This window comes from Argentina silus (genome assembly GCF_951799395.1).
Source record: "Argentina silus genome assembly, chromosome: 22".
NCBI lineage: Eukaryota > Metazoa > Chordata > Actinopteri > Argentiniformes > Argentinidae > Argentina > Argentina silus.
In genome coordinates, this window is record NC_139676.1 from 2,647,009 (window position 1) to 2,673,972 (window position 26,964).

The following is a 26,964-nucleotide window of genomic DNA, read 5'->3' on the forward strand; positions in this document are numbered from 1 at the left end:
TGTGTGTTTGTGTGTTTGTGTGTGTGTGTGTCTGTGTGTCTGTGTGTTTGTGTGTGTGCAGGGTTCTCCCAAGTATATTTAGTTATAGTTACTCTATCGTTATTAAATCTAGAGTTTATTTGTCTTGTAATGTTTACATCGTGGCCCACCATGTTCACAGTGTGGTGCAGAAACACTGTGAAGTCTGAATGGTGTTGTGTGTTAATGATCACTGGTCTGACTGGTCTGAATGGTGTTGTGTGTTAATGATCACTGGTCTGACTGGTCTGAATGGTGTTGTGTGTTAATGATCACTGGTCTGACTGGTCTGAATGGTGTTGTGTGTTAATGATCACTGGTCTGACTGGTCTGAATGGTGTTGTGTGTTAATGATCACTGGTCTGACTGGTCTGAATGGTGTTGTGTGTTAATGATCACTGGTCTGACTGGTCTGAATGGTCTCTAACTGGTTTACTGGGTCAGGAGGAGCAGAAACTGAGCGCCCTGCGGGGGGAGAGGACTGGAGATGCAGCACTGGCCTCCCACCAGCAGGGGGCGACAGACAGCACAGAGGAGCTGCAGGGGGAGGGGCCTGTGAGCACCGAGGAGCTGCAGGGGGAGGGGCCTGTGAGGGCCTGGGGGCGGAGCCAGTCGCTGCCCGCCTACGCCGAGATACTGGTAGATTACCATGACAACCTAATCATGATATATAACATACAAACGTGATGCCAATTAAGATTAAAAATATACAAAATACTTCTGGCCTTTAATTATTAGTTATTATTATGTAATTATTTTAATGCTGGAATTACTGGGATCCAATGTTTCTTCTTCCTTTTTCTCTCTCCCTCCTCTCCCCTCTCTCTCTCTCTCTCTCTCTCTCTCTCTCTCCCTCTCTCTCTCTCCCTCCTCTCCCCTCTCTCTCTCTCTCTCTCTCTCTCTCTCTCTCTCCCTCTCTCTCTCTCCCTCCTCTCCCCTCTCTCTCTCTCTCTCTCTCTCTCCCTCTCCTCTCCCTCCTCTCCCCTCTCTCTCCTCTCCTCTCCTCTCCTCTCCTCTCCTCTCTCTCTCTCCTCTCCTCTCCTCTCTCTCTCTCTCTCTCTCTCTCTCCTCTCCTCTCCTCTCCTCTCCCCTCTCTCTCTTTCCTCTCCTCTCCTCTCCCCTCTCTCTCTCCCTCTCTCTCTCTCCTCTCCTCTCCTCTCTCTCTCTCCCTCCGTAGAGAAGCAGTGGCTCCTCCTCCTTCCCTAACACCCCTCTGACTGAAACCACAGAAGAAGAGGAGGCTTCTGGGATGAGCATGCCAAAGGTACGGCTACCATGGCAACGGCTTAGCTAGAGGATGTTAGCCACCTAGCCGTTTAGCTGTGCACGACAAACACCCTCTTGAGGGTAATAACACTTCTATTCTATTCTGTTCTATTCTATTAATTTCTATTAGTTTCTATTTTATTCTATTCTATTCTATTCGTTTCTATTAGATTCTATTCGTTTCTATTTGTTTCTATTCTATTCGTTTCTATTTTATTCTATTCTGTTCTGTTCTGTGCTGTTCTGTTCTATTCAGTTCTATTCTATTCTATTCTATTACGTGGTGAGACACTGCAGATAGATGTGCTGCCTCTCCATTGGACAGATCTGAACTGACACCTTCATCATTTGTCCAATGAACAGAGAGAGCTAGGAGAGGAGGAAGAAGAGGAGGAGAAAGAAGAGGAGGTGAAGGAGGAGGAGGTGAAGGAGGAGGAGGTGAAGGAGGAGAGGAGAGAGGAAGAGCCATTGTGTTCCATCCTCCTGTCGACCAGCGAGCTGGACTTCTACCATCCGGACCCCTTTACTCACTGTGAATCTGAACGTAGGTGATGATGATGATGATGGTGGTGATGGTGGTGATGATGGTGGTGATGATGATGATGATGATGGTGAGGATGATGATGATGATGGTAGTGATGGTAATGATGATGATGAAGATGACGATGATGGTGGTGGTGATGATAATGTTGGTGATGATGATGATGGTGGTGATGATGATGGTGAGGAAGGTGATAGTAGTGATGGTAATGATGATAATGATGAAGATGATGATGATGATGGTGATGGTGATGAGGAGGAGGAGAAGGAGGACTTTTTCTTAAATTTTGTTTGATTCATTTGAACACTTTTCTTTTTTAATCCCAGATGACCTTTTCAAGAATGATCTGTTTCCCAGGATGGAGCGATCAGGTGGGTCCAGGTGAAACCTCACCAGGATAGATAGATTTCACACAACAAGTGAAGCAAATCATTTCATGTAATCCTAATTAATGTCATGTCATGTTTATCTCGTGCCCCCCCCCCCCCCCCCCCCTCCCGTGCCTCTCTTGTATTCTGATCGATCCCAGATGTCTTTGCTGACGACCCCTTTAAGGGGACCGACCCGTTTGCTGCCGACATCCTGTTCCTGGAGCCGTCCGAGCCCCTCCCGGACGCCCCCGCCTCCCAGGACCCCCCCGCCCCCGCCGACCGGACCCCCCCGGGGCTAACGGAGGAGGCCGACACCAGCCTGTCCTGTACAGAGAACCGGACCTCCACAGGGACCCAGTGCTTCGAGGCTGAGTTCCCAGACGAGTCCAGGTAGCCATTATGATGCAACTGTTACCTGATCATACTGTTACCTGATCATACTGTTACCTGACATCCAACAGAGGAGGTTATCATGATCATACTGTTACCTGACATCCAATAGTGTATCAGTGCAGTCATGTATATGGAGGTTCTACTGTTTATTCTGGTGTTTATGGAAATGCTCACAATTGTTTATCTTTAGATGGACAATAATGTGATATATTCCCTTCTCTTCTCTTCTCTTCTCTTCTCTTCTCTTCTCTTCTCTGCTCTGCTCTTCCCTCCAGTGATATAGAGATCAGCTACAGCAGAGAGGACCTGGACAGCGTGGTCCCTGAGGACGCCCAGCCCCAGAGCCTGTTCCAGCCCCAGAGCCTCACCCAGAGCCTGTTCCAGCCCCAGACCCTCACCCAGAGCCTGGGCTTCAGACCCATCCACACCCCCAGGACCAAGAGCAGTTCCCTGGACACCCAGGCCAGCGACGGTGCCGAGCCTGCAGGACCGGACCCCTCCGACCCGGGTCTGGACCACAACCAGGACGAGAGCAGGACCACCAGGGCCAACAACTGGGTGACGGGGCCCAACTTCTCCATGGAGTCGGACCCGAACGGATATGAGTTTGACCTGACGGCCGTGTCCCCGCCCTCGGACCTGGAGGAGCTGTCTCTGGGTTCTGGACCCGTCACCTCTGGCTCAGCACCGGCCGGGTTTGGGTCGATGCTCAACTACCCGGCTGAGACGCAGGCAGAGGATTCTGAGGGTCAGACCACCCCTGGAGGCGACCTCTCTGACCCCAGAGGTGACCTCTCTGACCCTGGAGGTGACCTCTCTGACCCCAGCCCTGAGGAGCCCATCAGCCCAGACACCAGAGGCCTAGTTGCGGTCGCTGCAGCCTGGCCCGTCCCTGATCTCCACCCAGCCGACCCAGAACCCCCCAGCACCGGCCTCGCTGATGTCACCGCTGCCTCCAACCACTTCACCCAATCGGAAAGCTCGGACCTGGCCGCCATCGCTGCCTTTAACCAATCCCTTCGCTCGGACTCTGAGCCGGACAGCGCCATTGGCATGGACCGGGCCAGCAGCTCAGAACTCAACAGCTTCAAGTTCAGCTTCGGAACCAGCAGCTTTGAGAACTGCTACGAGGCCAGTGCTCCTGTCTCCTTCGACCCCTATGGCTTCAAACTGAGCCCAGAACACAACAGCCAGATACTGGACCCCTTCGGTTCTGACCTCCACTCTGACCCTGACCTCCACCCCAGCCTCCACCCTGACCTTCACTCTGACCCTGACCTCCACCCCAGCCTCCACCCTGACCTCCACTCTGACCCTGACCTCTACCCTGACCTCCACTCTGACCCTGACCCCAGACCCCACCCCAACCCCAGCCTCCACCCCAACCCCAGCCTCCACCCTGACCCCAGCTTCCACCCTGACCTCCACTCTGACCCTGACCTCTCCCCCAGCCTCCATCCTGACCTCCACTCTGACCCTGACCTCCACCCTGACTCCAGCCTCCACCCTGACCCCAGCCTCCTGGCCTCCTTCGACCCCTACGAGTTTGAACCGACCGGTACCTCTCAACCGGACGATGGCGAAGACGACGACGGAACCTTTGACCCGTTCGGGTTCGCCCTGACCTCTGACCCAGCTGCCCAGGACACGTTCGACCCGTACGGGTTCAAGCTGAGCAGCCCCGGGACCGACAATCAGGTGTTACTGGATCTCCATGGCGACGACCCCCAAGACAACAACAACACGGTCGGAATGGACCGGTACAGCTTTGAGCTGCGTTCAGAACCGCTGGGCTCAGAACCGCTGCGTTCAGAACCGTTGGGTTCTGAGCAGCAGCCCGCCACCATGGATCTGCTGGGTTTGGAGCTGAGCAACACTGAGACGACCACGCCCTGGTCAGCTGACCCACCGGCCGCCTCGCTGAACAGCATGGTGGCCGGCTGTGACTTCCTGGGGGCGGGGCTGGGCCTGGGGGCGGGGCTGGACACTGTGTTCGGGGCGGGGACGTATGTGTCGTGTCCAGACGTGGCCGACGACCTGGAGCCCCTGCAGCCCTGGCAGGGAAACCCCACGGGCCGTCGCCCTGACAACCAGGCATTCCGGGGGAGAGAGAGAGACTCCGCCCAGTCGGAATCGTCGGACGTGGTTTCTGATTGGATGACTGTGAGGGTAAGTGTTGGTCTGCTGTTTAACAATGTTTGAGTGTGTGTGTGTGTGTGTGTGTGTGTGTGTGTGTGTGTGTGTGTGTGTGTGTGTGTTTATGGTGTTTATTCTTCCTCTCAGGGTCCTCACACACACAGCCTGGACAAATGACCTTTGACCTGCTAGGGCATCGCCATAGTGACCAGGACTCCACTGCAGCGCCCAATCAGGGGGGAGTGGTCAGAGACGGGAGGAGGAAGAGAGAGGAGAGGAGAAGGAGAGAGAGAGAGAAGAGGAGAGAGGAAAAGGAGAGAGAGAAGAGGAGAAGAAGAGAGAGGAGTGAGATTCTCTTTTCTCAATGCTGGCATGATTCTATATTTCCTTCATCAAAGGATCCTTTGAACTTGATTTGATGTTTTATTAAGTGATGGAAACGGCCTCTTTTAGATGTATGATAATGTCTGTTTTGGGGGTCAGTCTACTCCCTGGGTCAGTCCTGGGGTCTGTCTACTCCCTGGTCAGGTATACAGAGTCCTGGGGTCGATCTACTCCCTGGTCAGGTATACAGAGTCCTGGGGTCGATCTACTCCCTGGTCAGGTATACAGAGCCCTGGGGGTTGGTCTACTCCCTGGTCAGGTATACAGAGCCCTGGGGGTTGGTCTACTCCCTGGGTCTGGGACCTCGTCACTAATTAGCCCTCTGACCTCCAGTCTGGAGCACTCAAGGGAGGCTGGCGGAGGTAGAAATCGGAGGACGGGCTCATTGTAATGCATGGAACGGAATGACGAACGGTATCACACGTGTGTTTGATACTATTCCCTATTCCGTCCCAGGCTTTACAATAATCCCATCCTCCGATTTCTACCTCCGGCCAGCCTCCCCTGATAGCACTGTACTGTAACTACAGAGAAACATCTGTGAGGTTAGAGGTTAGAGGTTATGTAGACCTGACTCCATGCATGTCAGTTAACCATGAATCACACGGATAAAGCTGCTGTTGGGATGAATGACTGAGTGGATTTAAAGTAAAAGCCAGCGACTGTAATGTTCTGATCCCTGGGGCCCTGTAGGATAAAAGAAAAGCAGACTACCCTCTCATGTTAAAGCAGACTACCCTCGACTGTAATGTTCTGATCCCTGGGGCCCTGTAGGATAAAAGAAAAGCAGACTACCCTCTCATGTTAAAGCAGACTACCCTCGACTGTAATGTTCTGATCCCTGGGGCCCTGTAGGATACAACCAGGACTGCTCTCTCCCCCTTTCTCTCCCCCTTTCTCTCCCTGCCCCTCTGACGCGTTCTACATCTTCTACAAACTCTTGTACTGTAGCTTCTATAGATTCATGTTCTATACAGTCTAATAGTTCCTGTAAATACAGACCTGTTCTTCCATCTGTCTCACCTCTCATCTGTCTCACCTCTCATCTGTCTCACCTCTCAGTGGCACCACAGTCAGATTTCTACTGGGACATGTAGTTCAACAGAGGAGCAGCTGAGAGCTTCAGTCTTCCACCCGCCCACTGTCCTGTAGCAGACTACCCTCTCGTTAAAGCAGACTACCCTCTCATTAAAGCAGACTACCCTCTCATGTTAAAGCAGACTACCCTCTCATTAAAGCAGACTACCCTCTCACATTAAAGCAGACTACCCTCTCATGTTAAAGCAGACTACCCTCTCATGTTAAAGCAGACTACCCTCTCATGTTAAAGCAGACTACCCTCTCATGTTAAAGCAGACTACCCTCTCATGTTAAAGCAGACTACCCTCTCATTAAAGCAGACTACTCTCTCTTGTTAAAGCAGACTACCCTCTCACATTAAAGCAGACTACCCTCTCATGTTAAAGCAGACTACCCTCTCTCGTTAAAGCAGACTACCCTCTCATGTTAAAGCAGACTACCCTCTCATTTGTGTTGTGACAAAATGGATGCCAATGTATTTGCATTCCTGGTACTGGTGACAAAATGGACGTCAGTGCTGGTGCTGTGCTGTGCTGCTGATACACCTGGCACACAGAGGCTCACAGAGGCTTTGTACAAACTGGCTTTATTGCAGTAGTGAGGAATGATAAAGAAACAGAAACACAAAACTGAGGAATCTCATATCAACCATGTGACATTCATTCATCATCAGCTTCCAACGCAGTTAAACCTCATCACAGCCACCCTGCTTGGTCAAAATAAAAATGCATATGAAATTCATTCAATCAACAAAAAAAAACAAAAAAAACAAAAATCAACTTTATTTTTACACTTAAAACACAAAATAATGTACAAATACATGTGTGTATGTGCACAATATACGTGCATACAGTTTTATTTTGTTCCTTACAGTTTTTAATCCATATTTTGTCTTGAAGACATGAACATGTTTGGCTTCATAAAAGCACATGGTAACTTTCCTGCCACTCAGATTCCTTCTTCTGAGACTACAGACATGAACAGACATCATCTAGCAGAGGTCTGTAGCACCTAGATCAGCTGGTATAGACCTAGATCAGCTAGTATAGATATAGATCAGCTAGTATAGATATAGACCTACAAGACCCTAACAAGGTGCCAGGGGGGGTCATATATATATATATGTATATTCACATTTCACAGTTTGTATTGGTTTGAAGTCAGACTTGGCCAGCCGTCTCCCTCCGACCCTGACCTCCGACCCTGACCTCCGACCCTGACGTCCGGCCGTGTTAACCCTGCATGCTAGTGTGTCAATGAGGAGAGCAGCGGCAGGACGCTGCAGCAGCCAGCGCCAAGATGGCGTCCACATTTAGATTTTTGATTTGGTTGGTATGGAGATACGAGGGGAGGTGCCGTGGTTCCACACTGGGGACCATCATGTCCCAGGACTTCTACTCGTGCACAACGGAGGCACCTAAAAAGGCACAGAGCTGGAGAAGGGGTCCTCGTGACCCCCTGAAACACTGCCTGGCTGACCGCCTGCCTGGCTGACACACTCACACTGTCACATCCCTCCTCTCTCAGAAACACCAAAACAGACTTCAACATTCCAACTACAAGTCCCAGAATGCATTACAAGGTGGGTTGGACCTGACAGAATGCTGTCAGCTGACACCAGCAGAACAGCCTCTCCACATTTCAACCCCAAACAACCAATAACGTCTGTTTCTCAGAGACCAGAGGAGACGGCAGTGTCAGAGTCCCTACTTTAGTGACCAATAACAAGTTAGATACTGTGGTTCTAAAACTGCCCATGTAGTGGAACTGCCAATGACAGCTTTCTAACAAACGGTCTCAGCCAATAGCGGGCTTGGTAACAAACGCCGGTCCCTGATTGGATGCTGTGTTCAGAGTGAAGAGGATGAATGCAGTGTTTTGATGGACATATTTATTCTGTGATAAAGTAGTTGATAGTTGAACAGACCCATACTGATGACATCACACATCAGACCCATACTGATGACATCACACATCAGACAGACAGACCCATACTGATGACATCACACACAATCAGAGAGACGCAGTGTGTCTCTCATCTCGTCATTCAACCAATCAGAAAGCTGCTTAATAGCAGCCAGCTATCATCCATGACCAGAGCTGTGTGTGTGTGTGTGCGTGTGTGTGTGTGTGTGTAGAATCATCCAGAGAGACAGAGAGACAGTGGGGGGGGGGTCCGAGGCTCCATGTCTTAAGCCTTGTCCTTCCTCTTGAGTTTGTTGGTCTTCTTGGCGCCCCCCCCGACCCCCCCGGTCCCAGTCTTGTTCAGAAGCCTCATGACCGGATCTTTGTGGTCCAGGACCTTCATCATGGACTCCCGGGCCTCTGAGATCTGGTCCATCACCAGCTTACAGCGCTGCATGTTGCCCTGGTAACGCAGAGGGAAGGTGGCCGTTAGAACAATAAGCCCCTCCCTACCTCACCTGTATAAGTCCCCCTCCCCCTCACCTGTATGAGCCCCTCCCCGTCACCTGTATGAGCCCCTCCCCCTCACCTGTATGAGCTCGTTGATTCGGTGCAGGTCATCGTCTGGCCCCGCCTTCTTCTTTGGCATCAGTCCGTCCTGGAGGCTGGTGAGGCGGCTGTACACATCCTGCTCCATACTGGACTACACACACACACACACACACACACACACACACACACACACACACACACACACACACACAGACACACACACACACACCTGTTACAAATCCCCTGGACAACTGGTTGTTATTTCACAGTGCTAACTGCTACATGGCTGTCAGATAGATAGATAGATAGATAGATAGATAGATAGATAGATAGATAGAGGGTAGATAAATAGAGGGGTAGATAGATAGAGGGGTAGAGGGGTAGATAGATAGATAGAGGGGTAGATAGATAGAGGGGTAGACAGGTAGAGGGGTAGATAGATAGAGGGGTAGAGGGGTAGATAGATAGAGGGGTAGATAGGTAGAGGGGTAGATAGATAGAGGGGTAGAGGGGTAGATAGATAGAGGGGTAGAGGGGTGTTACCAGCTGTTTGAGTTGAGCAGCACACAGGTGCATCTTCCAGCCCTGCGCCCGACACATCACCCCCTTCTGATTGGCTACGTCCTGGAGACTGCCCTTCTTCTCCTCTGGAACACCATCATCAACACCATCAACAACACCACCAACACCACCAACACCAAACCATGAACCCGTCATAAACGACTATATGCTAATATCTACTAGAAAATCTCATCTCAAGCCGTGCCATTATGACATCATCAAAGTGAGCCACTGTGGAAGTTGCCGGTCATGTTCAGAGATATTAAATATATATTAAACATGACATCAACTTCCATAACACAGGTTCACATAGACTCATAGCACAATACAGAGACATCTTGATTTCCCTACGTGTGTGTGTGTGTTTTGTATGGTTTCTTATGTATGCACTTTAAAGCCATTGATGATGACTAGGCTGTGTGTGTGTGTGTGTTGTAACTGTGGTTGTGTTGTTGTAGAATGTCTAACTGTTAATAAACTAAAGCCTGCCAGTGTCTCAGACTTCTTTATCTAACTGACTACAGAAACATTCATATATATACACAATATATACTAGGAGGGGGGGGGGGGGGGGGGGGGGGCAGACAGGGGGTGGAGGAAATGGAGAGAGAGAGAAAGCGAGAGAGAGACAGACACACCACAGAGGGCGTCTGTGTCTGACCTTTGACCCGGATGTGGCTGTGCCTGTAGAAGTGGTGGTAGGCTGCCTTCCAGGGGTTCCTGTAGTGACGCAGCAGGGTCACCGGGGGGCGGCAGCGAGCAGGGACATAGCGCACCCCCTCCTCGTCTGCAGAGAACAACACACAGAAATGACACTTCTTGAAGGGGGGGGGGGTCTGGTATGGCGGGGGTACGCCCCCTGTATGATGAACTGTGATGTGACTAGCATGTTTGCTCTCCACCTTGGGCTAGCATCGTGCTAACATGGTAGCCAGACTTGCAAACGACCTGAATGACTTCTACTGTAGATTGACAGACAATGGAACAGTCTGACACTACCCCCCCCCCCCTACACAATGGAACAGTCTGACACTACCCCCCCCCCCTACACAATGGAACAGTCTGACACTACCCCCCCCCCCCTACACAATGGAACAGTCTGACACTACCCCCCCCCCTACACAATGGAACAGTCTGACACTACCCCCCCCCCCCCCCTACACAATGGAACAGTCCTGACTGACCCACACAACCAACCCCCCTCCACAGCTATCACACCTCTTCTACTGTAGATTGGACAGACAATGGAACAGTCCTGACACTACCCCCCCCCTACACAATGGAACAGTCCTGACACTACCCCCCCCCTACACAATGGAACAGTCCTGACTCTGACCCACACAACCAACCCCCCTCCACAGCTATCACACCTCTTCTACTGTAGATTGACAGACAATGGAACAGTCCTGACACTACCCCCCCCCCTACACAATGGAACAGTCCTGACACTACCCCCCCCCTACACAATGGAACAGTCCTGACACTACCCCCCCCCTACACAATGGAACAGTCCTGACTCTGACCCACGCAACCAACCCCCCTCCACAGCTATCACACCTCTCCTTCCCAGCCTGGACAGAGACACTACCCCCCCCCCTACACAATGGACCCAGACAGCCCCCTCCCCCCCATCACACCTCTCTCCATCCAGGAGAGAGACATCAACAAACAGAACCCCCGCAAGGCAGCTGGACCAGACGCTGTCTCCCCCTCCACACTGAAGCACTGTGCAGACCAGCTGTCTCCAGTGTTTACAGACATCTTTAACACTTCACTGGTTGAATGCATGGTACCTGCCTGCTTCAAAACATCCACCATCATCCCAGTTCCCAAAAAGCAGAGGATCACAGGCCTTAATGACTCTAGACCAGTCGCCCTGACCTCTGTGGTAATGAAGACCTTTGAGCGCCTCATGCTCACCCACCTCAAGGCCATCACCAACCCCCTCCTTGACCCACTGCAGTTCACCTACAGAGCCAACAGGTCTGTAGACGACGCAGTCAACATGGGACTTCACTTCATCCTCCAGCACCTAGACTCCTCCGGCACCTACGCCAGGATCCTGTTTGTGGACTGCATTGAACACCATCGCCCCAGCTCTCCTCCAGGACAAGCTATCCCAGCTGAGCGTGCCTGAGCCCACCTGCAGGTGGATCACTGACTTTCTGACAGACAGGAAGCAGCTGGTGCGGCTGGGCAAGCTTGTCTCGGAGCCCCGGACCATCAGCACTGGAGCCCCACAAGGCTGTGTGCTCTCTCCTCTACTCTTCTCCCTCTACACCAACAGCTGCACCTCTAGCCACCCTTCTGTCAAACTCCTGAAGTTCGCGGACGACACTACCCTCATTGGATTAATCTCCAATACTGATGAGGCCGCCTACAGAGAGGAAGTTGACAGCCTGGCTTCCTGGTGCAGCCAGAACTACTTGGAGCTGAACGCCCTAAAAACTGTAGAGATGGTAGTACTTCAGGAGAAGCCCAGCCCCAACCGCCCCCCTCATCATGTGTGACTCCCCAGTTAACACTGTGGAGTCATTCAGATTCCTGGGGACAATAATTTCAAAGGACCTCAAGTGGGCGGAGAACATCACCTCCACCATCAAGAAGGCCCAGCAGAGGATGTTCTTCCTGCGGCAGCTGAAGAAATTCAACATGCCGCAGAAAGTGATGGTTGAGTTCTACACGGCCATCATTGAGTCCATCCTCAGCTCATCAATCACCGTCTGGTTCGCTGCCTCCACTGCCAAGGACAAAGGCAGACTGCAGCGGATCATTCGGTCAGCCGAGAAGGTCATCAGCTGCAACCTGCCATCTCTCCTGGACCTGTTCCATTCCAGGACCAGTAAGAGAACAGGAAATATCATCGCTGATCCTTCCCCCCCTGGTCACAACCTCTTCCAGAGACTTCCATCCGGCAAAAGGTTCCGGTCAATCAAGACTAAAACCTTGCGCCACCTGAACAGTTTCTTCCCCATGGCAGTGGGGCTCACAAACAAGCCCCCTGCCTCTCACTGACTCTGGGACTTCCACCCCCACCCCCCCCTGTCACACACACAATGCACTGACAGTGTAATTTATAATTATTTAAAATTATTCTAATTTATAGTGTACATGCCCCATAACCACTCCACAGCCTCTAGCCACATTGCCACTTAGTCTCACACAGCCTACAAGATGCATTGTTCTGCTGCTCTTTTTTGTAAATTTGTTAATTTGTTTATTTTGTTAATATTTAGCTGTTTTGTACATTTTCTGTCAATAATTGCCATTGTTTTTTATGTCCATGCACCAACCTCACCAAGTCAATGTCCTGTATGTGCAAATAAAAGAATTTTGATTCTGATTCTGATTCAACCTACCTACGTCCTAGCATCGTGCTAGCATGGTAGCTACCTACCTACGTACTCCTTGGGGGGAGACTTGCGTCTGTCTGGCCGCGTGTTGAGGGTCCTGGCCAGCAGCTCCATGCCGTGACTCTGGGTTTCCACCATCTCTGACTCCTCCGTGCTATGACTCTGGGTTTCCACCATCTCTGACTCTTCCGTGGAGATCACATGCTGCTGCTTACGGGGCTTCTTCCTGGGGGAGGCCCCCGGGACCACGTCCCCCCCCCCGGAAAGGGCCAGGAGAGGGCCAGCGCCGGGGGGCAGGGGGGGGCCTGGGGGAGGGGAGGGGGGGGACAGATGGACTGAAGACAACGAATGACCAACAACTAGATGACCAACAACTAGATGACCAACAACTAGATGACCAACAACTAGATGCTCGGTGGTCCTCTCAGATCGACACGCATGTAGAGGGTAGGGAGCTAGGAGGTAGGGAGCTAGGAGGTAGGGAGCTAGGACGTAGGGAGTAGGGGGCTAGGGAGCTAGGGGGTACGGAGCTAGGGGTGGGTTTGGAGTTCAGGGTATAACCAGCTTCAAATCAAAACTAGGAGGTAGGGAGCTAGGGGGTGGGGGGGTAGGGAGCCAGGAGGTAGGAGGTAGGGGTGGGTTTGGAGTTCAGGGTATAACCAGCTTCAAATCAAAACACTGAATCACGTTGAAGACAGAAAATGGAGGAAAACCTGAAGCGATCAAGTGAATTCTGTGTTGTCGCTGCGTGTCTGATTGGTTATGAGTGGTTTCCACCGTTTTTTAGCGACTTTCTGCTGAGGATTTCCCCAGAATTCTGAACTAGGAGAGTCTACTCTCTAATCCAATCAAGGTGGATTAGAATCCAGCCGTAGGCGAGACAGTGAAACGCTCCTTCACAGTAATAGTGTGTGCGTGTGTGTGTGTGTTGTGTTGTTTGGGTAACACCAGCCTCACCTGGGATGGACGTGTCCATAGTCTCCGCCTCCTGCTTGATCTTCATTTCCGGGAGGGTGGAGCTAATCCCACACGCCGCCATGCTACTGGCTCCTGCTGGCTGGGAGGGCGGAGTCACCGCGGTGGCCAGGGAGGGGATTGGTGGAGTGATGGCCGAGAGGGCGGAGCCGTGCTGGGCTGCCGCTGAGAGGAGCGCTGCGATTGGCTGAGAGTGGTGGTGGTGGTGATGGGGCGGGGCTCCAGCCAGGAACTGCTGTGGTTGGTCGATGCTGTGGGGGGGCGGGGCGTCCAGGGAGGCAGTGCCCAGTTGGAGGTCAGGCTTGGTCTTCATCCTGAGGAAGAGGAGGAGGGGCGGTGATCATACAGATCAGACCCTCTCTATGGGGGAACGCTGTCGTTTCAGCCTGTGTGTGTGTGTGTGTGTGTGTGTGTGTGTGTGTGTGTGCGTGTGTATCTTACCCTGCAGGTCGAGGAGAGCCTGAGGAAGACCTGATGGGACTGGAGGCTTCTCCTGGTAGTAGAGTCCTCCTCACAGTAGACCTGACACACACACACACACACACACACACACACACACACACACACACACACACACCACACACACACACACACACACACACACACACACACACACACACACACACACAACACACAACACACAACACACAACACACAACACACAACACACACACACACAACACACACACACACCCATTAAAGATCATACTTCGGTAGTCCAGCGACCCTCAGGTCACCCCCAGATGTCTCTTACTCACCCCTCATTGGCCGGCTTCTTGCGGAGGATTCCTGGTCTGGGGGAGGAGCCTATGGAGGAGGCGGGGCCGGGGGCGTTGTGGGGGTGTGTCTGGACCAGGGGGTTGGCTGTCATTGGCTGGCCGCCGCCGTAGGGGTTGGCCAATAGGGTGGAGCCGTCTGACAACAACACTGATGAGACAAAAGGTTGATATGGTTTATAAATAAAAGTGGATATGCTTTATAAATAAAGGTGGATTCAGTCACATTACTCGGTTCCTTCTCAGCCAATCAGAGAACAGGAGGTCGTGAACTGAAGGAAACTTCTGGGCTGATGAAACAACGGGCTGATGATGTCACAACATGTCACCTGACTGACAAGGACCAGTCACAACTGACATCACTCACACATCAGTCAACTGGTGTGTGTGTTACCTGGGTGTGTGTGTTACCTGGGTGTGTGTGTTACCTGGGTGTGTGTGTTACCCGGGTGTGTGTGTTACCTGGGTGTGTGTGTTACCTGGGTGTGTGTGTTACCTGGGTGTGTGTGTTACCCGGGTGTGTGTGTTACCTGGGTGTGTGTGTTACCTGGGTGTGTGTGTTACCTGGGTGTGTGTGTTACCTCGGTGTGCAAAGTTCTCTCCAAACAATGTTGAGTGTTTCTGCGCCATGCTGTGAACTTGGCAGCGCCACCATGTAAACATTACAAGACAAATTAAACTCTAGATTTAGTAATGATAGAGTAACTATCTTATTAAACTATATATTTAGTAATGATAGAGTATCTTTGATCGCCAACGACATCGTTAACAGCCAGTCAAAGTGTTGTGACGTTCCTCAGTTCATTTTAGTGGTGAATAAACGTGAGTCGGGTTTTGACGTTGTAATCCAGCGCGCTGTTCAAACATCCTGGGAACCCTGTACACACTCTCACTCTCGCACGCACACACGCACACACACCTGAGGCCTTGTTGTCGGGGGCGATCTGCTGCTGTGTGTTGACGACCGTTGCCGGTTGGATGTTCTGCATGCTGGTTGGCTGGAGAGTCTGCGTTGCCATGGCGGCACCGCCTGATTGGAGGTTCTGGGCGTTGATCTGAGTGATGCGGTCGACTGTCATCAGCTGCATAGGGTTGAGGTGGACGGCTGAGGCCACGCCCACCGCTGAGGCCACACCCACCGCCGGCTGGGGAGGGAGGGCCGCTCCGTTGGGCGCCTGGGGGGTCACTGGGGAGGTGGGCAGAGAGGCAGGGTTAGAGAGTTGTGTGTGTGTGTTACCTGGGTACTGTCTGATGGTGTGTGTGTGTTACCTGGGTACTGTCTGATGGTGTGTGTGTGTTACCTGGGTACTGTCTGACGGTGTGTGTGTTACCTGGGTACTGTCTGATGGTGTGTGTGTGCTACCTCCATCTTGTATTGCCCACAAACCCTCTCTCTTTATACCGGCAAATATCGCAATGTCTGGAGCACTCGACCTTCTCTCCTCCTTCGGCCTTACCCTTGTCCCACTCTCCTCCGACTCATAAGGAGCGCAATCAGCTCAATCTTGTCTTCACCAGATCCTGCCATACCTTCAACCTTACTGTTACCCTTCTTCCGGTTTCTGATGATCATTTTGTATCTTTCTCCCTTCCCCTCAAATCCTCCCCCTCCCAGTCAGTCTCTACCCACACTGTATCCTCTCGTCACAACCTGCGTACCCTCTCCCTCACCGCTCTCTCTTCCTCTGTCTTATCCTCCCTTCCCTCTGTTGAATCCTTCTCCCTTCTATCCACTGATGCAGCCTCCTCCACCCTCCTGTCCATTTCCCTCATCCTTCGACTCTCTCTGTCCACAGACCTCAAGGCCAGCATGATCCTCTCCACGCCTTGGCTGTCTGAAACCCTGCAGGCTTGTAGAATAGGGCTCCGGGCAGCTGAGAGGAAATGGAGAAAAACCGGCCTCCCTGATGACCTAGAACCTTCTCTCTCTCCTCCTCAACTACACCTCTGCATCTGCATCAGCTACAGTCCCAGCTGCATGCTAAAGCTCCTTACTACCATTCCAAAATTCAATCCTCTACCTCTGAATCAAAGAAACTGTTCTCCACATTTTCCTCACTCCTCAACCCACCTCCTCCCCCTCCTCCCTCCTCCCTGTCTGTGGATGACTTTGTCACCTACTTTGAAAAGAAGGTTGATGACATTAGCAGCTCTTTCTCTCTACCTCTCGCCAACACTGGGGTCCCCCAGGGCTCCGTCCTAGGGCCCTTACTTACTGTTCTCCCTCTATACCAAATCTCTTGGCTTGGTAATTTCCTCACATGGTTTCTCCTACCACAGCTACACAGATGACACTCAACTCTTTCTCCCCTTCTGACTCACAGGTGGCAACACGTGTCTCTGCGTGTCTTGCAGACATTTCTGCTTGGATGTGAGCCCACCACCTCAAGCTCAACCTTAACAAGCTGGTCTTCCTCCCTGGGAAAGCCTGCCCTCTCCAAGACTTCTCCATCACAGTAGAGAACTCTACTGTGACCTCCACCCACAGCCAAGAACCTTGGGGTGATCCTTGACATCCACTTATCCTGTGTGGCGAACATCACAGTGACAGCACACTCCTGTAGATTCTTCCTCTACAACATCAGAAGGATAAGTCCATTCCTCACCAGAGAAGCAGCACAACTCTTGGTCCAAACACCTGTAATCTCCCGCCTTGACTACTGCAACGCACTCTTGGCCGGTCTCCCCGCCTCCTCCATCAGACCTCTGCAGCTCATCCAGAACGTTGCCGCCTGTCTGGTGTTCAATCTCCCCAAATTCTCCCATGTCACCCCCCTCCTCCGCACCCTCCACTGGCTCCTGGTAGCAGCTCACATCAGATTCAAGACCCCGGTGCTCGCCTACCGGGCGGCAAAGGGAACAGCCCCTCCCTACTTGCAAGCAATGGTCAGCCCCCAAACCCCCCCTGCCCTCACTCCACTCTTCCACCTCGGCTAGCTGCCTGGCACCGCCACCTCTATGTGGATGCAGCGGCCGCACTACTCGGTCACGGCTTTTCACTGTCCTGGCGCCCCACTGGTGGGAGGAGCTTCCCACTACTGTCAGGACTGCAGAGTCACTACCGATCTTCCGCCGTAGATTGAAGACCCATCTCTTCAGACTACATCTTAACTGTCCCTCCTAAAGACCTCTTCACCCCCACTACCCCCCTGTACGTGTGTGCCTGTGTGTGTGTGTGTGTGTTACCTGGGTACTGTCTGATGGTGTGTGTGTGTGTGTGTGTGTGTGTGTGTGTGTGTGTGTGTGTGTGTTACCTGGGTACTGTCTGATGGTGTGTGTCAGGGGGTAGGGGGACGAGGGGTAGGTAGGCAGGAAGTACTGGAACTGGACTGGCACTGATTGTCTGTGGAGGAGAAAATACAATCAACAACCAACAACACCAGGTTCTCCAGGATTCTGTCCAATCAACAGGTGATCTCACCTGTTGTCATTGCGTGTGTCCATGGCGATGGGGTTGGGGGAGGAGCGGTGGGCGGGGTAGTCCTGCTGGAGGCGGGCCGTGGCGTGAGCCATGGGCTGGGGGACCACCTTGGCTGTAAACAACAATCAGACAGGTGTCCTTACGCACGGGGGGTGTGTGTGTGTGGGTGTGTGTGTCTGAATGTGTGTGTGTGTGTGTGTGTTTTAGAGGTTCTTACCCACGGGGATGTTGGAGGTGGTGACCGCCGTGACGTGGGAAGAGTGGGAGGGCATCGTCATGGTAACGATGTTGCTATTGGTCACCTGAGTGTGGGGGGTGGAGCCTGGCGGAGGGGAAAGGTCAAAGGTTATACATAATAAGAGGAGATGCTTATGATCAGTCCAGTCAAGCTGATCTATCTAGCTCCGTACCTGTAGAGTTAGCATCTTAGCAGCTTCGTACCTGTAGCATTAGCGTCTTAGCTTCGTACCTGTAGCATTAGCGTCTTAGCTTCATACTTGTAGCGTTAGCGTCTTAGCTTCGTACCTGTAGTGGATGGAGTTGTGTTGGTGGCCAGTATGGGGGCCACGGTTGCTGCGGCAACAGGAGATACGTTGCTGAAGATGGGTTTCTGTAAAGTGGGGGGTGGGGGGGTTAGGGTTATCAACCTTGCAGGGTGCTTTCTGTCTGGAGGGTACTTCCTGTCTGGGGGAGGAGTCTCACCTGGGCGAGGGTGTGTGACAGCTGGGGTTTCCCGGCCCCGAGGGCAGGGTGGGAGGGCAGGGTGATGCGGGTCGGCGTGTCCCTGGAGGTCGGAGGTCTCTGGATGCTGAGAGTGGCAGGAGAAGGATGGATGGTCAGCCCCGCCCGCCTGGGGGGAGGGGGGAGGAGGAGGAGTTTACAGAATATCTATGTAGCTATGATGCTAGTTCAACCTTTAACCTTTAGCCAAAAACACAAGTGGCCTAAATGTGGTCTTTTGATTGGTCACAGGTCCTTACCCATGAGCCACCTCTGCAGAGTGGGCGGCGGCCGAGCTAATCACCGGGGACTGGGGCCTGGTGGCCGTTACCGGGGCAACCATGGCGGGCATGGCAACGGAGGACGTAGTGACTATGGGACGAGACTGGCACAGAGGTCGCCATAGTTACCAACTGTCACATCACTCATTCAAGACACTCATTCAAGAAGTGAACAAATCAGTGACACATACAATGAAACATCTACATAATCTTCAGCGTTCTCCGCAAACAATGTTAGAGTCTTTCTGCACTAAGCTGTGAACTTGGCAGCGCCACGATGTAAACATTACAAGGCAAATGGAACTACCTATGAGCCGGACATAGCACAGTCTCAGCGGCTACACGTGTCTTAGATGATGGGTTAAATGGCCTCGATCAGAATAAACATTGTGCTGCCTTATTTACAGATCTGTCCAAGGCTTCGACACGGCCGACCATTCCCTACTCAATCAGAGGTTGTCTGAAGTCGGCCTGGATCAGGCTTCATGTACCTGGTTTAAAATGGACATAACGTAGTGTGTCTTAACTGATGGTGTTAAATCAGGTTTTCTGGACATAACAAAGGGTGTCCCACAAGGATCGATTATTGATCCGGTTCTATTTGCATCAACAATATTGGATTATCTGTAAATAACTGTAACCTGCATCTATATGCCGATGACAGTGTTGTATATGCTATTGCCCCCACAACTGACCAGGCTCTTTCTGAGCTACAGTCTGCATTCGCTGTCCTACAGAGAACATTTGTCCTACAGAGAACATGGTTTGACAAAGACTTGGCGTTCGGAAAACATGCAGAGGAGCTTGTTAAAAAGCCAAGATTTAAGGTGGGCTTCTTTTCTAGGAATAGATTGTGCCTTTCCCTGAACAGCAGAAAGCAGATTGTACAATCAACCGTCATGCCAGTGCTTGATTATGGTGATGTCTTCTCCCAGAATGCAGCAGCCACTACTCTTAAACCTGTGGATGCCCTCTACCATAGCGCCCTTCGCTTTATCACAGATGACAGTTTTTAATATGTTTGTTAAAGTCCCGTAGATCTCTTCATTATTTGTTGTGTATAAAGCCCTACTGCATAAACTCCCAGCTTAGCTAACCTCATTATTGAAATTCAAGAACATAAATGACCTGACTGGTTCTCAGAGTGGGTTACCTCTTGACCTGACTGGTTCTCAGAGTGGGTTACCTCTTGACCTGACTGGTTCTCAGAGTGGGTTACCTCTTGACCTGACTGGTTCTCAGAGTGGGTTACCTCTTGAGGTTCCTCAGGTCTGCAGAGAATGTTTCAGTTGGTCTCTCTGGTGACGCTCAGGCAGTTTAAAGTTTTGATTGAGGACCTCTTTGTTGAAACACGTGTTTGTTCTTCTTGATCGTGTTTTATAATTTTGTATGTGTATTATATATTGTTGTAAACTATGTGTATGCAGCTTGTAAAAGAGACCTTGGTCTCAATAGGACTGCCTGCTAAAATAAAGGTGAAATAAAATATATTTAGTAATGATAGTTACTCTATCTTTGATCGCCAACGACATCGTTGTTAAAAACGAAAGCGAAAGTTAAAGCATTATGATGTTCCTGAGAGAACCCTGAGAGAACCCTGAGAGAACCCTGAGAGAGACGGAGAATGAACCGGACTCTCGGCGCCGGGAAGCGGGGGGGCGTACCTGGATGGGCTGGTGCAGGATGTGTTGGACCATGGGCGGGCCGCCACCAGGACCAGAGGCAGGTCTTAGGACCGTCGGACCTTTACTACTGGACATCACAGCCGCCGCCGCCGCTCCTACACACACACACACACACACACACACACACACGGAGACACACGCACGCACACACACACACGGAGACACACACACACACACACACACGGAGAGACACACACACACACAGGCACGTGTGTGCGTTAGTTGCATGTTTCGCGTGTGTTTGTCTTGTCTTGTGTGCATGTTTGTATGTGTATGTGTATGTGTATGTATGTGTGTGTGTATGTGTATGTGTATGTGTGTGTGTGTGTATGTGTGTGTGTATGTGTGTGTGTGTGTGTGTGTATGTGTGTGTGTGTGTGTGTGTGTGTATGTGTGTGTGTGTGTGCTCGCGTGCTGACCTCGGGGCATGTAGGAGGTGGAGGTGAAGGTGTGTGTGTGTATGTGTGTGTGTGTGCGTGCGTGCGGTGTATGTGTGTGCTGACCTCGGGGCATGTGGGAGGTGAAGGTGTGTGTGTGTGTGGCCCCTGGCGTGGTGATCTGCAGCGAGGGGGCGTGGCCTAGCGAGGGGGCGTGGCCTCGGATGATCTGGACGTTGGTTGCCATGAGCTGATGATGCAGGTTACTGGGGTTGCCCTGGAGACACACGTCGCCATGGAAACGGATCAAAACAACGAGAACAAGACTGTGATCCCATTGGGGAGAGACCCCCACAGTAACACCAGTGCCAGTACAGCCCCCCCCCCCCCCCCTCCACACACACACACACACACACACACACACACACACACACACACACACACACAGAGACAGAGAGAGAGAGAGAGAGAGAGAGACACACACACACACACACACACACACACACACACACACACACACCAGACCAGCCCCCCCCCTCACCTGCTGGCCGCTGATGGTTGCCACGGGGATGGCGGTGGTCTGTGGCATTGAGCTCTCCATGGTTACGGTGAGGTGCGGCAGGGTCATGTGACCCGGAGTGGAGGAGGAAGTCATGTGACCTCCTGGCGCCGGAGCGATGATACGACTGGCCTTGAGAGATGACTGGGGGGGAGGGGGGGGGGGGGGGCATAGTGAGACAAGAGTGGACCCTTAGTGTGTCTAAGCTCCACCCCACCCAGCACCTGGTACATTTACAGTGCTTAGTGTGTCTAAGCTCCACCCCACCCAGCACCTGGTACATTTACAGTGCTTAGTTGCAGATTTCTCTCATGACAACAAACACCATATACATAAAACCATAGTCATAATATAATATAATATATATAATAATATCTGCCATTTAGCTGACGCTTTTATCCAAAGCAACTTGCATTGCACCCCCCCCCCCCCCCCCTTACCTTGATGGCTCCCTCAGGGAAGGCCAGAGGCAGGCCCTGGGGGATGTGAGGAGGGTGGGCTGACATAGAGACAGGCGTGCCCGGCTGGAGGGACAGGTGCTGGGGGAGAGTCACTGGGTGAGCCTGGGGGGGCCCGTGGACCTGGATGGGGGTGTGGGTCTGTGTCTGGGGGTACGGTCGGACCACCACAGTGTCCTGCTTCTCCTCCCTGAAGGCTGCTGGTCCGACCCCGCAGCCTGGGGGGTCACGACCTCCGTCCTCGGCTCCCCCTGGGGGAACAAGGGATGCACATCAGGCAGGGTCCTCTGATGTGTATGTGTGTGTGTGTGTGTGTGTGTGTGTGTGTGTGTGTGTGTGTGTGTGCAGGGTTCTCCCCAGGATGTCTGAACAGCATGGCGCTGGATTGCATCATCAAAACCCGACGGGTGTTAATTCATGTCAAAATGCACCAAAAATACCACCGCTAAAACGCTGACCTCACTGAGGAACATCAAAACGCTTTCTCCTTCATGAACAACAATGTCGATGGCGATCAAACATAGTGATTCTATTGTCACTAAATCTAGAGTTTAATTTGTCTTGTAATGTTTACATAGTGGCGCTGCCAAGTTCACAGTGTGGTGCAGAAACACTCTTCCATTGTTTGTGGAGAACTCAACCTGGCCACAGGAAACTGCTCAACCTGGCCACAGGAAACCTGTCACTGCTCAACCTGGCCACAGGAAACCTGTCACTGCTCAACCTGGCCACAGGAAACCTGTCACTGCTCAACCTGGCACTGCTCAACCTGGCCAGAGGAAACCTGTCACTGCTCAACCTGGCACTGCTCATCCTGGCCAGAGGAAACCTGTCACTGCTCAACCTGTCACTGCTCAACCTGGCACTGCTCAACCTGTCACTGCTCAACTTGGCCACAGGAACCCTGACACTGACAGACTGACTGTGGAAAGGCACTTAGAATGAGAAACACAACAACTTTGAAAAGCACAGCAGAGGTGAGTCATCCAGAGTGTGCTGTTCTAATTCACTCACAGTCAAATAAGAAACATGTCTCTGATAGTGAAGTTGGCAAACACAGGGGGAAGTCTCCCAGGGCAGAGGGAGGTAGGGAGGTGGTCTCCCAGGGCGGAGGGAGGTAGGGAGGTGGTCTCCCAGGGCGGAGGGAGGTGGTCTCCCAGGGCGGAGGGAGGTAGTCTCCCAGGGCGGAGGGAGGTAGTCTCCCAGGGCGGAGGGAGGTAGGGAGGTGGTCTCCCAGGGTGGAGGGAGGTGGTCTCCCAGGGCGGAGGGAGGTAGGGAGGTGGTCTCCCAGGGCGGAGGGAGGTAGTCTCCCAGGGTGGAGGGAGGGCGGAGGGAGGTAGTCTCCCAGGGCAGAGGGAGGTAGGGAGGTGGTCTCCCAGGGCGGAGGGAGGGCGGAGGGAGGTGGTCTCCCAGGGTGGAGGGAGGTAGGGAGGTGGTCTCCCAGGGCATAGAGAGGTAGTCTACCAGGGCATAGAGAGGTAGTCTCCCAGGGCGGAGGGAGGTAGTCTACCAGGGCAGAGGGAGGTAGTCTACCAGGGCAGAGGGAGGTAGTCTACCAGGGTATAGAGAGGTAGTCTCCCAGGGCATAGAGAGGTAGTCTGCCAGGGCGGAGGGAGGTAGTCTACCAGGGTATAGAGAGGTAGTCTACCAGGGTATAGAGAGGTAGTCTACCAGGGTACAGAGAGGTAGTCTACCAGGGTATATAGAGGTAGTCTACCAGGGTATAGAGAGGTAGTCTACCAGGGTATAGAGAGGTAGTCTACCAGGGTATAGAGAGGTAGTCTACCAGGGCAGAGGGAGGTAGTCTACCAGGGCAGAGGGAGGTAGGGAGGTGGTCTCCCAGGGCATAGAGAGGTAGTCTACCAGGGCATAGAGAGGTAGTCTACCAGGGCAGAGGGAGGTAGTCTACCAGGGCGGAGGGAGGTAGTCTACCAGGGCAGAGGGAGGTAGGGAGGTGGTCTCCCAGGGCATAGAGAGGTAGTCTCCCAGGGTATAGAGAGGTAGTCTACCAGGGCATAGAGAGGTAGTCTACCAGGGCATAGAGAGGTAGTCTACCAGGGCATAGAGAGGTAGTCTACCAGGGTATAGAGAGGTAGTCTACCAGGGTATAGAGAGGTAGTCTCCCAGGGTATAGAGAGGTAGTCTACCAGGGTATAGAGAGGTAGTCTACCAGGGTATAGAGAGGTAGTCTACCAGGGCGGAGGGAGGTAGTCTACCAGGGCGGAGGGAGGTAGTCTACCAGGGCGGAGGGAGGTAGTCTACCAGGGTATAGAGAGGTAGTCTACCAGGGTATAGAGAGGTAGTCTACCAGGGTATAGAGAGGTAGTCTACCAGGGCGGAGGGAGGTAGTCTACCAGGGTATAGAGAGGTAGTCTACCAGGGCGGAGGGAGGTAGTCTACCAGGGCATAGAGAGGTAGTCTACCAGGGTATAGAGAGGTAGTCTACCAGGGTATATAGAGGTAGTCTACCAGGGCATAGAGAGGTAGTCTCCCAGGGCGGAGGGAGGTAGTCTACCAGGGCAGAGGGAGGTAGTCTACCAGGGCATAGAGAGGTAGTCTACCAGGGTATAGAGAGGTAGTCTACCAGGGTATAGAGAGGTAGTCTACCAGGGCATAGAGAGGTAGTCTCCCAGGGCGGAGGGAGGTAGTCTACCAGGGCATAGAGAGGTAGTCTACCAGGGCATAGAGAGGTAGTCTACCAGGGCATAGAGAGGTAGTCTCCCAGGGCGGAGGGAGGTAGTCTACCAGGGCATAGAGAGGTAGTCTCCCAGGGCATAGAGAGGTAGTCTACCAGGGTATAGAGAGGTAGTCTACCAGGGTATATAGAGGTAGTCTACCAGGGTATAGAGAGGTAGTCTACCAGGGTATAGAGAGGTAGTCTACCAGGGCGGAGGGAGGTAGTCTACCAGGGTATAGAGAGGTAGTCTACCAGGGTATAGAGAGGTAGTCTACCAGGGCATAGAGAGGTAGTCTACCAGGGTATAGAGAGGTAGTCTACCAGGGTATAGAGAGGTAGTCTACCAGGGTATAGAGAGGTAGTCTACCAGGGCATAGAGAGGTAGTCTACCAGGGCATAGAGAGGTAGTCTCCCAGGGTATAGAGAGGTAGTCTACCAGGGTATAGAGAGGTAGTCTACCAGGGCGGAGGGAGGTAGTCTACCAGGGCGGAGGGAGGTAGTCTACCAGGGTATAGAGAGGTAGTCTCCCAGGGTATAGAGAGGTAGTCTCCCAGGGCGGAGGGAGGTAGTCTACCAGGGCGGAGGGAGGTAGTCTACCAGGGCATAGAGAGGTAGTCTCCCAGGGTATAGAGAGGTAGTCTCCCAGGGCGGAGGGAGGTAGTCTACCAGGGCGGAGGGAGGTAGTCTACCAGGGTATAGAGAGGTAGTCTACCAGGGCATAGAGAGGTAGTCTACCAGGGCATAGAGAGGTAGTCTACCAGGGCAGAGGGAGGTAGAGAGGTGGTCTCCCAGGGCATAGAGAGGTAGTCTCCCAGGGCATAGAGAGGTAGTCTCCCAGGGCATAGAGAGGTAGTCTACCAGGGTATAGAGAGGTAGTCTACCAGGGTATAGAGAGGTAGTCTACCAGGGCGGAGGGAGGTAGTCTCCCAGGGCGGAGGGAGGTAGTCTCCCAGGGCGGAGGGAGGTAGTCTCCCAGGGCGGAGGGAGGTAGTCTACCAGGGCGGAGGGAGGTAGTCTACCAGGGCGGAGGGAGGTAGTCTACCAGGGTATATAGAGGTAGTCTACCAGGGCGGAGGGAGGTAGTCTCCCAGGGCGGAGGGAGGTAGTCTACCAGGGTATAGAGAGGTAGTCTACCAGGGCGGAGGGAGGTAGTCTACCAGGGCATAGAGAGGTAGTCTCCCAGGGCATAGAGAGGTAGTCTCCCAGGGCGGAGGGAGGTAGTCTACCAGGGTATAGAGAGGTAGTCTCCCAGGGCGGAGGGAGGTAGTCTACCAGGGTATAGAGAGGTAGTCTCCCAGGGCGGAGGGAGGTAGTCTACCAGGGTATAGAGAGGTAGTCTCCCAGGGCGGAGGGAGGTAGTCTCCCAGGGCGGAGGGAGGTAGTCGGCTACAGCTGGACATTCCAGATGACTTCATCCAGACAGCACCTCTGGTGAGTGGTTACCTGTGTTGGGTTGAGATCCTGGTGCCTGGTTCGGTCCCATCCCGGGAGGCAGGCCCGGCCGCGGGTACTGCTGAGAATTCATCCTCCGACACTCGTGTGATTGTCTGGGCAGGAGGAGGACATGGAACCTCGTCCACGGATGGATGTTCCCCTGGACACAGTCAACACCAACAGGACCAACGGGCTAAGCTAAAGTAAGCTATCCAGAGCTAAGGTCCACCCGTCCACCCGGTCCACAGCGAACAGCGGATAATCTGTGGAATCTGGAATCTGTGTTGCGGTCGAGTTTAAAAACGCAGAAACTTGTTAGCGACTGGCAACTTGAATGACTAGCTAGCCAGCTAACGTTAGCATTAGCGACACTATGTCAAAGCGCCCTGAGCGGCAACGTTAAAGTTAACGTTAAAGCTGAATATCGACCATAACTGACTTAAGGATGAGCGGACCAAGTCTCTCAAAGGGTCTCATTCATCTGCGATGACGACCCGTTATTAAAACCAGGACGTTTTCCACCAACACGCCTCGACCAGAACCTCCATCCGCGTGTTCCGCAAGCACCGCTAATACCCCAACTTCCGGTTGTCAATGTTTGCTCGACTACATAATTCACAATAAAAGTCCTGGGAGAATTACCCACGATGAAATTACCACGTAGTCAAATCACAGAGCATCCAAATAATAACATCCTAGAGTATCAGCGTTTCTGCTCGACTGTTCAGAAACATCGGTCCCGCTCAGACCACAACACAGTGCTTGTTGCACTAAACCCAAGCTTTTATTTTGAAACATCTGGTGATGCTCCGCTGCCGAGCGTTGCTGGCGGAACGGAGTTGAGTGAATAACAGAAGTGGAAAACGTGTAAAACTCTGACGCGGTTAACAGAAGCTGCTTGGCTGTAGATAAAGCACACGTTTACCATTACATTCGGCCTAAAGCATCAGCACATGATTTGTGTGTGGATGTGAAAGTGTAGCATCCCGGGTTAGCCGCTGCGGGCTGCCCCCCCCCCTCTCCCCCTCCCTCTCTCCCCCC

General features: G+C 52.5%; 1 protein-coding gene across 1 annotated transcript; it reads right to left on the minus strand.

Annotated features, from left to right (window-relative positions):
• Window positions 1-6,754: 6,754 nt before the first annotated feature.
• On the minus strand, window positions 6,755-26,475 carry LOC310821698 (histone deacetylase complex subunit SAP130-like). The gene is made up of 20 exons (XM_083693846.1): window positions 25,933-26,475; window positions 21,795-22,063; window positions 21,337-21,498; window positions 20,922-21,072; window positions 20,398-20,513; window positions 18,713-18,837; window positions 18,435-18,582; window positions 18,258-18,342; window positions 17,950-18,054; window positions 17,733-17,844; window positions 17,566-17,654; window positions 15,231-15,497; window positions 14,294-14,462; window positions 13,977-14,057; window positions 13,518-13,849; window positions 12,605-12,865; window positions 9,869-9,994; window positions 9,190-9,293; window positions 8,684-8,797; window positions 6,755-8,557 (listed from the first exon to the last, which is right to left on the minus strand). The coding sequence occupies exons 1-20, from the start codon at window positions 26,012-26,014 to the stop codon at window positions 8,381-8,383; spliced, it is 3,075 nt and encodes a 1,024-aa protein (XP_083549972.1). The 5' UTR covers window positions 26,015-26,475; the 3' UTR covers window positions 6,755-8,380.
• Window positions 26,476-26,964: the final 489 nt, after the last annotated feature.